This window comes from Taudactylus pleione, unplaced genomic scaffold, assembly GCF_031769625.1.
Source record: "Taudactylus pleione unplaced genomic scaffold, aTauple2 ptg000619l, whole genome shotgun sequence".
Taxonomy (NCBI): domain Eukaryota; kingdom Metazoa; phylum Chordata; class Amphibia; order Anura; family Myobatrachidae; genus Taudactylus; species Taudactylus pleione.
In genome coordinates, this window is record NW_028285021.1 from 5,258,267 (window position 1) to 5,272,360 (window position 14,094).

At 42.4% G+C, this 14,094-nt stretch overlaps 1 protein-coding gene across 1 annotated transcript; it reads right to left on the bottom strand.

The window, feature by feature from the left end:
- Window positions 1-3,882: 3,882 nt before the first annotated feature.
- Window positions 3,883-11,030, bottom strand: LOC148479672 (mucin-5AC-like). Its single transcript, XM_088454569.1, has 4 exons — window positions 10,967-11,030; window positions 6,660-7,022; window positions 4,786-5,181; window positions 3,883-3,968 (listed from the first exon to the last, which is right to left on the bottom strand). The coding sequence occupies exons 1-4, from the start codon at window positions 11,022-11,024 to the stop codon at window positions 3,883-3,885; spliced, it is 903 nt and encodes a 300-aa protein (XP_088310695.1). The 5' UTR covers window positions 11,025-11,030.
- Window positions 11,031-14,094: the final 3,064 nt, after the last annotated feature.

Consider the following 14,094-nt stretch of genomic DNA (forward strand, 5'->3'; position numbering starts at 1 on the left):
AAACCCTGCTGTGAGAACAGCGCACTCCGGGTCACGATGACCTGGAGTGCGCTGCTAGCCGGCCGATTGGTCCGGCTTCATTGGCGCTTGGAGATGACGTCATCTCCAAGCTTCCACTTTCACGCCGAGAAAGCCGGGTCTATGCAGTCCCGACTCCGGTGTGAGCGGCGCCGACTTGGGAATATCCCGAGTCGGCACCGGCTAAATTCCGGGTCTGATCAGGATAGGAACTCTGGGCCTGATTCAGAGCCGCTCGCTCTGAATCAGGGCTGGGCTTTTTTTTTTTTTGGATCGGCCTCTTGGCCGCTCGCATAGCTGTGGGTGACCACCCACAGCTATTGCGAGCGGCCATGATGATGGTCGCAATGGTCAAGACCATCGCGACCATCGGGCTTGCGACGAGACCCTTGTGGTAGGGTCTCGTGGCCGCAAGCCCCAGAGAGATTTCAGCTCTAACAGAGCCAGAAATCTCTCCACTGACATCACTCGTGATGTCAGTGAGGCCGTCCCCAATCGGCAGGCGTTCTCATTGGAACGCTTCCGTTTGGGTAGCCACCCCCCCCGGCCCGCCCACCAAAGGGGGCGAGCTGTCACTCAACATCGACAGCTCGCCCCCTTTGGTGCGAGACCCGGAGCGACGGATTCCCCGTCGCTAGCCAGGTCTCGCGCATGCGCACAACGGAGCTGGCTCCGTCGTGCGCATGTGCTGTGGGCCACCATCGACCCGGTTGTGAGCGCTCAGCGCTTGCGACCGGGTCTGAATCAGGCCCTCTGTTCCAACTCCGGATCAGACCTGGAATTTTGGGGGAAAAGGGGTATAAGTTAGAAATCTGCAGCAGTACGAATAGAGCCCCCTTTTATTTCCTCACACTGAAGTGATGCCATTATTTAGTATGTCCTGCTTTTATTCCATCCCTTTCCATAATGGTGCGGTGTCCTTGCAGGAAATATATTGACGGTTCTTTTACAAACTTGTTTATAATTATTGTGTCGCTGCGTAATTGCCGAGCCCTTCTTGTCCAGCGAGGTTGTATATAATATAGAGAAGTCACCTTTATCATTGTATAATAGCATGCACAAGAGAACAGTGAATACACAATCTGAGTAAATTAGTCGCTTAGATAAATATTAGTTATATATAGATGTGTTTGGCTTATGAGTATCAATAGTCAGATGCTGATATAAATATTGGACTATTTTAAGATTGAAAATTACCACAATGTTACCTTTTTAAAAACAGGGATTAATGTGATTGAAGTTTAGTCTGTGTACTTACAAGTAATGTGGTGCATACATCTGAAATGTATTGCCCCAATACCCCGTTCTGCCGACGAAATTCAACATGTTGGAAATCCTTGCTTCACACCAATCTCCACCAAAAAATGATTGGGATTGGTGAGTCGGGGATTATTAACATGCAGCTTTTCCCCGATCCGCTCTCTGATTGCCAATCATTAATGAACACTGATCGGCAAATCAGCAGAACAGGGAATCGAGGTCGTAGGTGTATGGCGCGCTTACCACTGCTGGTGCTGATGGGAAATGTTGCAAATTAATACATGCTATAATTGGTCATCAGCTCTTTGGTGGGTGGTAAGTCCTCCCCATAAGGTTTGTGTAGATTATTAGGACAGATGATGCTGAATGGGAACTTAATTTCCATCCAAATTTTGTCAACATTGTCAAAAAAATAAATAAGGGATGACCGAGAGGAACCTTTACTAAGCTATAGTTTTTATTAGAGACGCACAGGTTCTTTTTCTGTAAAAGTTTGCAGCCAAGTTGAAGTCCTCTTAATGTTATCACTGCAGAACTTAATGAGAAGAGGAGTCCTTCACAACCTCACTCCCCTATAACCTCCATCTGGTTTAAGGTGTCAAGCAGGGCTGCCAAGATATATAATCACAAGCTCATGCAGTTGAAGAGCTGAGTGTGAGGCAAACAGCTAGTGGAGATAGTGGGCCAAGTTGCAGGCAGCTGTGAGATTTAAAGTGCCAATTTATTAAAAAGACCAAACCTTTTTTTTTTTTTTTTTTTAAATCGCTGCTTTAAATCTAGTGATTAAATCGTCAACATCTCTCAGGACTATTACATGTGGGCCAGTGTGTCCTCAGGTGGTGCTCCTGAGTGAACAGCCAAGGGGTAGGGCCTGGGCTGGACACAAGTGGAATTTGTGCACTTGTCTTTTTTAAATGAGCAAAATGAGATGAAGGTTCAGCTGAAAAATGGAAGCTTACAGGCAATGAAGAATAAGAACCACTTACATTTACTGGGTACAGTCAACTGACTGGCCTCAGCATTGTCCTGCTATTGTTATATCTTTTCAAATGGATGAAAAAATGCAACGAGCAACTTCATAAAAAATGTTATGAGTTACAATAGCATGGTGGTGTATGCAGGAAGGCCTAGCAATCCACAGAATACACATCCGCTGATCCTTTCAGCACTCAAAATGATCAATGTACCAAGACAGTGTCTCAACCTGTGTTCTTATATATAATTCTGTATAATGCTGTCTGCAGGGCACTGTATACTATGGGGTATATGGTGCGGGTGTGTGTGTGTATGTATATATATATATATATATATATATATATATATATACACACACACACACTCGCACCATAGATCACCCCATAGTATATATTATAAAATGAAAAAAAATTTCCACAAAGTATCTTATCCTACTACATACTGTTGTAGCTACCAGACTCTCCCACCTGCATTTCTGGCTATTTACTACCCCAAGTGTAAATATATTCACATTGTGCTGCCGTTAATATCTGTCTATCAATTTAATAAGCTGCCCGAGTTAATAAATGGATAATTATGCGCAATATACATTTCTTTTCTTTCACATTTCTCACACGGGATATTGCAAGCAGTCTTCTCTACTTGCATTGTTGATTCTCTTTGGCTTTGGATACCTCATGCAGAGGTGAAGGTTGGATCCTCGTACCTTTCTGTTATGATTCTTTAGCTCACTCATGACCATGTATACCCAGTTGTTATGCATACACAGACCTGCCCTGTAGACTTGTTTGTAAGTGAGGGTCGGGACGTATACAATAGGGGCAGGGTCCTGATGTCTGGTTGAAATAAGAATGAGCATAGTCTTCCAAAAACTCAGAGGAACAGTCATGTGACACTCCTAAGGGTATATTTACTAAAGTGTGGGTTTTTAGGAGTGTAGTTGTTGCCCATAGCAACCAATCAGATTCTACTTCTTTATCTAGCACTTTAATCTAGGAGATAATAGCTAGAATCCGGTTGCTATGTGAAACCACTCCACTTCTAAAAACCTGTATTTTAGTAGGGATGTAGTTACTATACCGACATGCGGCATCCCAGCTGATGAAATCCCGGTGCCGGAATGCCACTACCCAGCAACAAGACCGGCACCGGAATACCGACTGTAGGTGACATCCCGACGCCGAAATCCCAACAGCAAGGATGCCTAACGCGAGTTTTGCGGGGCTGGGATGCCGCTGTCGGTATATTGACAGCAGGCATCCCGACTGCCGGGATTACATACCCATTCCTTTTAGTAAATATACCCCCTGGTGTGTAAAGCAAGCTCTATATGAAACAAGGGTCATACTTTTAACCTTTGATTTTTTAAGCTTTACGACAGACCACACAGTACATGTATGTATTATATTTTATTTATAGGGGATCACATTATATTAACATTATAATTGTACATCAGTACATAGAATAACATAGTATAACTATTAACAAAATTATACATTAAAATGCAGGGTGATGGGACTGAGGAAAGTGAGGGGAAAGGTAGAACCGCTCATTATTACTAGTAAAAGAAAGCAATGATAATATGTGGGGAGCGGTGTAGGATGTAAATAGACACTCGCTGATCTTGTACTAGCTGAGTGGGCAGACCCACAGGATCAGAGTTCCTGGTGGATGGAAGACGAGGGGAAAGCGGAACATTGGTATCGGACATACAACTGGAAATAGAGACCAAATGAGGAATAGTACTGACTGCCCATGACGTAGGCCAGAGGTTCCCAAACGCGGTCCTCAAGGCACCCCAACAGTTCAGGTTTTAGAGAGATATATGGTTGAGCACAGGTGGCTAAATCAAATTGACTGAGGTACTAATTAAGTCACCTGTGGTCAAGCATGGACATCCTTAAAACCTGGACTGTTGGGGTGCTTGAAGCACAGAGTTTGGTAACCTCTGACCTAGGCTTATGTCCGAAAAATAATTTCCTTGGGCATGGTCTATTTTTTTTTTTTTTTTTAAACTTTCTAATGTTACAAGATTATAGCAGGCAGATGTCTGTCTACTACATGAAATGCAACTGTTATGTACATACACATTTTGCAGGCTGCACCAATATTCTTGAGAACGCACCTTAGGCATTCATTAGGGACTAGAAGCACTTCTGGCTCGGTGAGGTTACTAGTGTCTACTGAATTTATGACCTGAATATTGGTTCAGCCAGCAACATCACTTGCGCCATAGTGTGTACATAATGGATCCATTTTAAAATATTTCGTTCAGTCTGCAGAGTTTATACAATGGGTATTACTACAAAATGGAAGAATCGGAGGAGATATACATTTCCCATATATAAGTAGCAATCGCCTAATACTAATGATTTTGATGTTGTGTGTTCAGCTCTAAAAGAGTAACTAAGCTACTTTAACATACAATATAAAATAATGCTTTTCATTAATTATAGTGATGTGAATGGTATGATATCTGTTACATAAGTGGAAGAGATCCTTGTATTTAATTATTGTTGTTCCAGCTATCACCTGCTCCTGAACCAGATGCTGCATTCAGAATACTAAGGGCATCAGTTATATTAGCTGGTGAATTTGTGGATAGAACAGTAACGGAAGTCACGTTGTGGACATCACAATTGCAGCACAAAAACTGAACTTCGTAATCCAAACAGAATGGATTGTTTTTGTTAAGACAGATGAGACCATTGGAAACGCTACACTCCTGCTTGTAGATCAGCTCTTCCAGTGGTATATAGGAAAACCTGGATAATCGACATTGAATTGCGATAGGAGCAGCACATACGGAAGAACCGCTATCCGTTATCATTTCAATGTTCTCAAAGTCTCCGCCATCAGGCCCAGTAGTTGGCTGGTGAGTGTTAAACCATTGTGTCCAGGAGCATTGGGGGTTCTCGCAGTGATTTGCTGCAAAAGACAGAAATGGTTAGTGTGGGTCCATGGTCTGGTACAATATTTCTAGTATGTTGCTGTACAACTATCTACAAGTGAAAACTAACCTAGACATAAAGGTGGAGGCTTACAATGGACTAAAACCACCAATAGTACATAAGAGGCTATTATCCATCAATATAGAAGGCTAAATGAGTGGACTGAAATATGATCTAATCGTAGCAGCCTATACTAATAGCAATAAAATTGTGAATGGTAACTTGTAAAAAGATTGTTAACAAATAGTTGGTTTGCTTTGCTGCTGGCTGCACAGTCAGCAGCAATGCACACTTTTTCCACTAATATGGAAGCAGTCAGTAAGCAACTTATGAATAATTTTCTCATTCGGTTATGCAGCTCAAGGAAGAGCCACACAGCACATTTCACTTTTCTGTGCAACATTTTTCAGGAGTTAAGTTTTCATTTGAAGAGACCTAAACGCAAGTGCTTTAAAGGTAACTAACTCTGGGGCACCTAATTGTTTTTAGTCTGATTTTGCAGGTTTTTTTTTTTTTAGAATATACATTTGTGGTTACTAGTTTCTAGTTCATTGATATCCTTTGGGTGTTCATAGCCCATTTTAACACATATGGATCTGGCAAAAATTGTAGTTCAATGCTAACTCATTACCTCAGACAGACGTTCATGAGACTGCATTGTGTCCCATCAGTTGTCTAGGATCTATTTCATTGGCTAAACCAATAATCATGTTAAGACAACTTATCAGTTCGCTAGGCACTAGCGACATCACTGTGGCATGAGGTTCTTCGTGCCTTATGCATCAGTCATATTACTGATTTTCATGAAAGATAGCCACAAAATGTCTCTCTCCATTGGAGGTAGGCACTGTCCAGCAGAACAGCTTGTACGTTAGCCAATTTAATGTGACTATTGACTTTTATGTCCAAATTTGGATTCTCAAAGCAGGAAGTGTGATGGGGTGTCAACAGTAGGACCAATCACAAACCCTTATTCGTAGTTTGATTTGTTTCTCCCCCCCCCACTCCTCTTCCTCACCCTTAGCTCTAAAGGTGCCTATCCATTGGGCGACCTGAAAAACTGAACATCTAGCGTTCAGTCCTTCAGGTCGCCGTGTGCGGTGCCCGCACTGAACGGCGTTCACTGCACGTCTTTCAATGCAGGATCAGATTGACCGGCATGTTCCGTAGATAGTCGTGGTCGGCGACCCAACGTGCACGCGCATCACGGGTCCTTGCCGGCTATCCATTACACGACTTTGTGAACAATGCGACCAAAACCTCCTGGTTTTGGTCGGATCGTTCCAAAAAGTCGTGTAATGGATAGGCCCCTTAGAAAAAAAAAATCTCTGGCAAAATAGCTGCACACATGGGACAGACCCCGGGGCTTAGGAGAGGCTTACTAGGTGGTAGTGCAGCTTTAATAAGGAGGAATGGACTGCTGTGAAACTCTCTCTGGTGACAATAATAAATTACCTGTGTGTACAGTTGGCGTCGGTGTTGTTACAGATCCAGATGAATTGGATTCTTCATCACAGGGACAACACAGCAACTGAATCTCAAAGTCGATACACTTGGCCACATTGTTCTTGTTGATACAGGTTAGTCCGATGCTTACGTCACACTGTGTCTTGTACAGAAGTTCCGTAAAGGGAATATAGGGAAACTGGACAGAACGGCAAGTGATATTCTTAGGTGCCTGGCACACGGTATAACCATGGGCCCTGATATTATCCAGCGTCTCCAAGTCTCCTCCATCTGGCTGGTCTGTGGGATAGTCGACGTTAAACCACTGTGTCCATTGGCAGGGAGCTGTGCAGGGGGTATTGGAAGCTGGCACTATGACAGAAACACAAGATTTATCATTATACTGAAGTAATATTCCCTTCCAGAGCGTAACACTAGTCTGCGTTTGGTGGTACAAATGTGAGAACAATACTTTAAAGATACAGTACATTATGTCCTAGGGCTAGATTTACCAAGCAGCGGTCTTTATGCCTATTTTACCTGGACATTTTAAGAGGCAATAAGTGCAAAGGGTAATTCTGTTTGGCACTTCATATCATTGCTGCTTTCAAGTTTCAGGTCAGTTTTGCTCTTAAGCCCCTAGTGCAGGCCTGGCCAACCTATGATCCCAGCTTACGCTCCCACTGATCAGCTGGTTAAGCATGCTGAGACTTGTGATACTACAACAGCTGGAGAGCCACAGGCTAGCCAGGCCTGCCCTACTGTAACTCAAGCAGGCGTGTCAAACATGCAGCTCGTCAGCTGCTGTGGGACTACATATCCCAGCATGCCACTGCAGCTGGAGTGCTGCATGTTTGACACCCCTGCTGTAAAGGAAGAGTGCTCACAATAAAGCTGACTTGCCTTAACCAAACCACTTTTGAGCAGAGTGCTTTCAAAACACAGGAAAATCTGTGTTATGCATGGAGTACATAAGTTTTAATAAAAATAAAATTCCCTTAGTCTATGTCAGTGATTCCCAAACTTTTTTGAACCATGGAGCCCTAGTTTATCAGAATGTTTTTCACGGCACCACTGAGTTTAAGTTTGTTATTGAAAAATTCAGAAAAAGTCTAGTAAAATAGTAAAGACGTTAAATTGTGCTTACCTGTCATCCTTATGTTTAGTTATGTGGTGGTGGACAGGTTTACACTTCTGTTTGTTTACATTACATTGACCATAAATAATTTTATTTTGTGCTGGACCACCAACCTGAGGCTCCCATGCAAGTCTCCCAAGGCACCCCAGGGTGCCACTGCGCATGGTTTGGGAACCACTGGTCTATGTAATAGAACTTATGGGCCTATGTAATAATATTAAGTGAACCTTCCAGGAGTTTTTCACATTTATGAAAGAATCGTCCGTAGGAATCTAAAACTGCGCATGCACACAGTGTCAGTTTCCAGAGGCTGCAGGAGGAGGCTTGGAACCCCCTTAAAAGTAAAGCCTCCATAGGCTTAAAGATTTAAACTAGCAGCGTCAAACTGCGAAAAACTTTACTTTTCAGAGTTTGGTACATAGGGGTCAGATCATAGTCCCCGTTAGTTTACACAATTTTCAGGTGGTGTAAACTCATTTAAGCCTATGGAGGCTTACAAGCAGGAGAGAGATCTTCCAATCCCACTCCTGCAACCTCTGTTTGGCTCTGGAAACTGGTGATGTGCACATGTGTAGTGTCAGATTCCCACAGAGGTCTTTCACAAATGTGAAAGACTCCTACGAAATGGAGGGGATGTGACTTGCAGGGAGAATGGTGATCCAACTGCTGTCCCTGCGAGTTTCACTTAGTACATAGCGGGGATATTGTCATTTAAATGAAAATATCTGCCGCAAAGCGGATTCTTGATAAGTTTGCGGCAGTTCCGCAATTATTATTACATCTGCCTCTAAACCATTAGGTCCTATTATGTAATAAATCCAAAACATATTATAGAACAGTACATCACAAATATGCCTGTACATCACTTCTAGTTAAATCGACCACTTAGAATTCCTTAGTCTGGTTAAAGCCCATTAAATCTAGTCTGGTTTTGCTGTATCCATTGGTAAACCCCCAACATATATGACAGAACCCAAAAATGTCACAGAACGAGTAGTAAAGAGAGAAGGGAAAAAAAAAAATGAACGTGGTAGAGACGTTTTGGGGTTTATGTCTTAGACCAGATACGGGCCTCAAGGCTCCCCAACAGTTCAGGTTTTAGAGATATCCATGGTTGAGCACTGGTGGTTAAATCAAAGTAAATGAGGTACTAATTGTCACCTGTGCTCAACCATGGATATCGCTAAACCGTGAACTGTTGGGGAGCCTTGAGGGCTATGTTTGGGAACCTCTGTCTTAGAAGTTTAAATATAACTTTTATTAATTTAGAAATAGAACTACTGTTCCTGGGATAGACACCAGGAAAATATTTAACATAAATATAAGTGATAAGGTACAAAATTACAAGTATTCTAAAACAATGTGTTTCTGGTTTGTTGCTATGTACTAATAGTGTAATGCAGGAGAGTTCACAGAAATCTCTGGCAAAGTGCTAATTAGCGCTACAGACCACACTTTTTTTTTATTATTTTCAATGGGGACTGTGGTCTGACCCCTATGTACCATACTCTGAAAAACGAGTTTGGCCTATAATAATAGGGGCTGCGATCTACATTGCTAATTAGTTCTCTGCTGGAGATTTCTATGAAATATCCTGCATTGTGCTATTTGTACATAGCAACAAAACCATAACATTATGCAGAAACTGGAGTTTCTACTTTTTTTTTTTATGAAATAAAGCTTGATAAATAGGCCCCTAATTCATACACAAGTGCTTGATATTATTTGACTGTTACCTACAGATATACATGTATATTGTTTATATTTTATACTACAGATTTAATTCAGTAAAACTTAATACCAACTATAAAATACATTTGCTTATGTTTGTGTGTTCCTTGTCCATAGATACACATGCATTGTATATTGATCGTATTCCATACTGCAGACTCTAACAAGTTAAATCTTATACCTACTTTTATGTACCATTACTTATATTAGTACTTTGTCACTCGCTTATCCCAAACAGGCTCAATTTGTCACTTATGTATAGTAATTCTTATGATCCTTAAGGTTTTGGGTAACCTTTGACTTATTTGCTGCCCAAACACAAAGAGAGCGCGAGGTAACCCACTTTTCAATTTATGGACAGCTGATTCCCTGTTCTGTTCATGGTACAGGGCCTGATTCAGAGTTGGGAATAGAGTAATGCTGGGCATACACTATACAATTATCTGTCCAATCTGAATGGTTGGAATGAAAATCTGGTAATGTATGGGAGCAAATGACAATCGATTATATGGTTTTAAACACTGGAAAACAGACAAAAATGATTTGTTCAAATTGGTTACATTTGTTTTATTTTACCAATTTGGCTGACCGTCCTTTTTTTGTCTGTTTTCCAGTGTTTCTGAATAAATGTTCGATTGTCATTTTGCTCCCATACATTACCAGGTTTTCATTCCAACCAGCCAGATTGGACAGATATCTGACAGATAATTGTATAGTGGATGCCCAGCATAACTCTAGATGTAGCAAGTAACTGTGCATCTTGGTAAACCCATTTTGCACTGCAGGTGGGGCAGATATAAAATGTGCAGAGATAATTAGATTTGGGAGGGGTATGTCCAAACTAACATCGAAATTGCAGTGTAAAAATAAAGCATTTGTGGGCTACAGGCAAAATACGCCAGCATTTACCCCGCATGCAAAAAAAATAAATAAAACTGTATGTATTAGCATCCCTTGCATTGCAACATGGTTTGTACAGGTGCACAGTTACTTACTTGCTATATCTCACTCTATTGCCAAGTCTGAATCAGGCCCACAGTCAGTGTATTAAGAGTACAGTGATTGGTGGGTGAGTACAGTAGAAGGAGGCACTCAATGGGAAACCCATTATATATATATATATATATATATATATATATATATATATATATATATATATATATGAAATGGGCATAGACATGACCCAGTAATCCGGAAAGGAAAACATTTTTTAGAAGCTATATTAAAAACCCTCCCCTCTGCAATCCATCAATAGAATATCGCCACAGTAAGGGGCCTGACAATGTTTTGCTTTACGGCAACATATAATACAGCTACAGAAAAGATGGCTATAAGACACCCTGCTAACTTTGTGGATTCAAGTTTGTCATTCTATAGTGCAGGAAAATTAGATATTTTTTGTGTTCTGTACAATGTCTGACCCCAGTATGATGAGACTGGGCCTTACCTGGGGATGAGAAGACGTGGCTGCAGCAGCAGAGGGTGAGTAGGATTGCCAGATTCATTGTGATCTCCAGGTCTGTGATGTCTGGGTGGACCAGGGGGCTTCCTATTTATAATGTCAGTCCTGTTTGTTGCTGTATGAGGGGGCATTTTAGCATAGGCAAGATCACAACAAAGGCCAACTCTTCCCCTCCAAAGTCACCAAACAATGCAATCACATTATCATTTAAATGACTTTACTGGTGATGGAAAAGAACAGTATACAGCATACAGTATGTGCATGTTTTTAAGTTGTTTTGCAAACAATCTTGTTGTAATTCTGCCTTGTTTTCTTAGAGATGTCATATTATAGTAATTACTTGGATATAAATCTGAGTAAAGTACGGCAACACTAAGGCACCTTTCTTTGTATTGCAACTTTTCAGTTTCTGCATCTATTTTTCTGCATTACTTTCTGTATTCATGTATGTTTTCTATAAAAATGAAAAACACATTTGATCTTCCAATTTGTTAATATTTAGTCTCGTAATGCCATAATGCAATTATTATTAATGTTTTAGTGCAACTATTATGATTTTAACTTTATATTTAAGGTAGGGATGATTTTAAGGTGGGAGAGAGGCCAAATCTGATATATGCTGTTACTGTATTTTTAAATCAGTGATACTTAATATCGCTGTACTGTAATTCTGTATGAGTTAAGAGGCTTGTTAAATAGGTCCCATAATTCTTCAGGGCTGCCGTCCAAATTTGTGGTGCTCCATATAAATTGCACATGTGGGGACGGGCAGAAGCGTATATGGAAATGGAAGGGGGTGGGGGGCATACGCACCAGAACCCATCCTGCATCCACATATACATGAGTCGGGCAACTTAAGAGCGAATCATATTTGTTGCCTGTTACTACAGTACGGTGGGCACGCAGAGGCTGTACTGCATTGTGGTGAGTCGAATACTGGGTACACACTAGATGAGGCCTGGCCAACCTGCCAACATCGTTCAGTGTGTATGCACTATTGCGCCCTTCCGTCTGTCATTCGTCATGCCTTCTGATATGCTGATCAGAAGATCCGGTGGCCGACACCAAACTTCTGGATGCGGTGGTAGCCACCATATTGTCTGTGTATACATCGTCTAGTGCAGGCCTGGCCAACCTGTGGCTATCCAGCTGTTGTGAAACTACAAGTCCCAGCATGCCCTGCAACAGTTTTGCAATTGGGGTATGCTAAAACTGTTAGCTGACTCTAAGGGTGACAGGTAAACACAAAATACTTAATTTAGTAATTAAAATGCTGATACTCTAGTGTGCCGTGATTCAAGAAAGTTTAGGAACCACTGGGTTATTGCTTTAACCGAAGTGTTTGGAAAGAGCGTGGTGTGGTCCTGTACTAGGAAATGCTCTTAGCGGATGGTTAGGCAGATTTGCACACCGCAAAAAGGTTTCTGGGCTGCACTTATAAATGTACATCAAGACACATGAATTCTGTTTTATGAACCCATGGCCTTGACTTAAGATTACTTTTCAATAACTATGCTCTAATACAGAGATTTCCAAACTTAAATCCTGTACTGTTTCTCTACCGTGAGGATTAAGGATATCTGTGCTTGAGCACAGGTGCTTTAATTAGTGACTGTCCATTTATTTCATCTATCTGTGCCCAAGCATGGATATCCTTAAAACCTGGATCTCTGGTGTCCCTTGAAGACTGAAAGTCAGAGATGTAACACTATAGCACAGCTGCTGGTTCTAAATATGCAAAAGCAACAGAAGGCATCTTATGTAAAAACTCACTCACTACCGGCTTCCGTGATTCGCTGCTGCATCCGAAGACGCATCATCAGATCAACTGCGTGAATGTAGGACATCTGAGTAACCCTACGGGTAACTCAGAATGTCCGGCAAAATCACGATGTAGGGGCCGTTGCAGCACCTATGGCTTTGGGGTACAGCAACCAACGTCGCAGAAACATCTGCAAACACCAGAGATGTATGTAAGTATCGAATTTGTGTACATCTCTGATTTAAGCCCCAAGTTGTAGCTAGAAAAGATCTAATTTGTTACTAGATATTGCTGTAAATGTTCTTACTTGTCACTAGAGATGTTCTAACTAGTTCCCACATTTTCTATAATGCATTTAATCAATTGAGGAAACATATGTATGACCCTTCTCTATGTCTATTCCCTCCATAACTCACCCTCCTGCACTTCTTTTCCTCGTTCCTAAAAATGCACTGTCCTCCCACCTCCGGGCCGGATTAAAGGGGGGGCAACAGGGGCGGTCGTACCTGGGCCTCCACACGTGAAGGGCCCTCACACCCATCGGGGTTAAAGTGGGCCGAAGGAGACTGAACCAGTTCCGCATCCTCCGGCAACCTAACCCCGGCGCCGCAGGGAGGCTCCATTTGCCAGGTGCCAGCTGAGATTGTAACCAGCGGGCGCCTGACTCCCTCCCCGCAGAGGCAGCCAGAGACTGGAGCTCACTCGTTAGCTCTGGCTTCCAGCTCACGCAGTGCACTATGGGAGAGATGTCATGGTGCAGAGGAGCAGCCGAGCGGACTGGACGTGGACGGGAGCGGGGCTTAAGGTAAGTATTAGCTTTTATTTTTTTGTACAAGCAGCTTTTCTTCTTGGAGTATTACTTGGCGGGGGCATTCCTTCGGGGGGCACTACTACAGAGGGAGCATAACTATTGGGGGCACAAATACATGGGCATTAGTACTGGGTGCATCTATACCGAGGGTACTACTACAGGGGGCATGACTACTGGGGGCACAGCTACAGGGGTATTACTACTGGGGGCATTACTATTGGGCACACACAGGGGGCATGACTACTGGGGGCATTACTATTGGGAGCACAACTACAGGGGTATTAATACTGGGGGCATTTACTGTATACAGGGGGCATTACTATTGGGGACACTGCCACAGGGGCCATTACTACTGGGGGCACTACTAATGGGAGTATTGCATAGAGGGCACTGCATAAGGGGTACCACTCCTGGGGTCACTACTACTGGGTGCACTGCATAAATGCCACCACTACTGTGGGCTCTGCATAGGGAGCACTGTCACTACTGGGGGCTCTGCATAAGGTCCCCATTGCGCATTCCCCCAGTTCATCACATTTA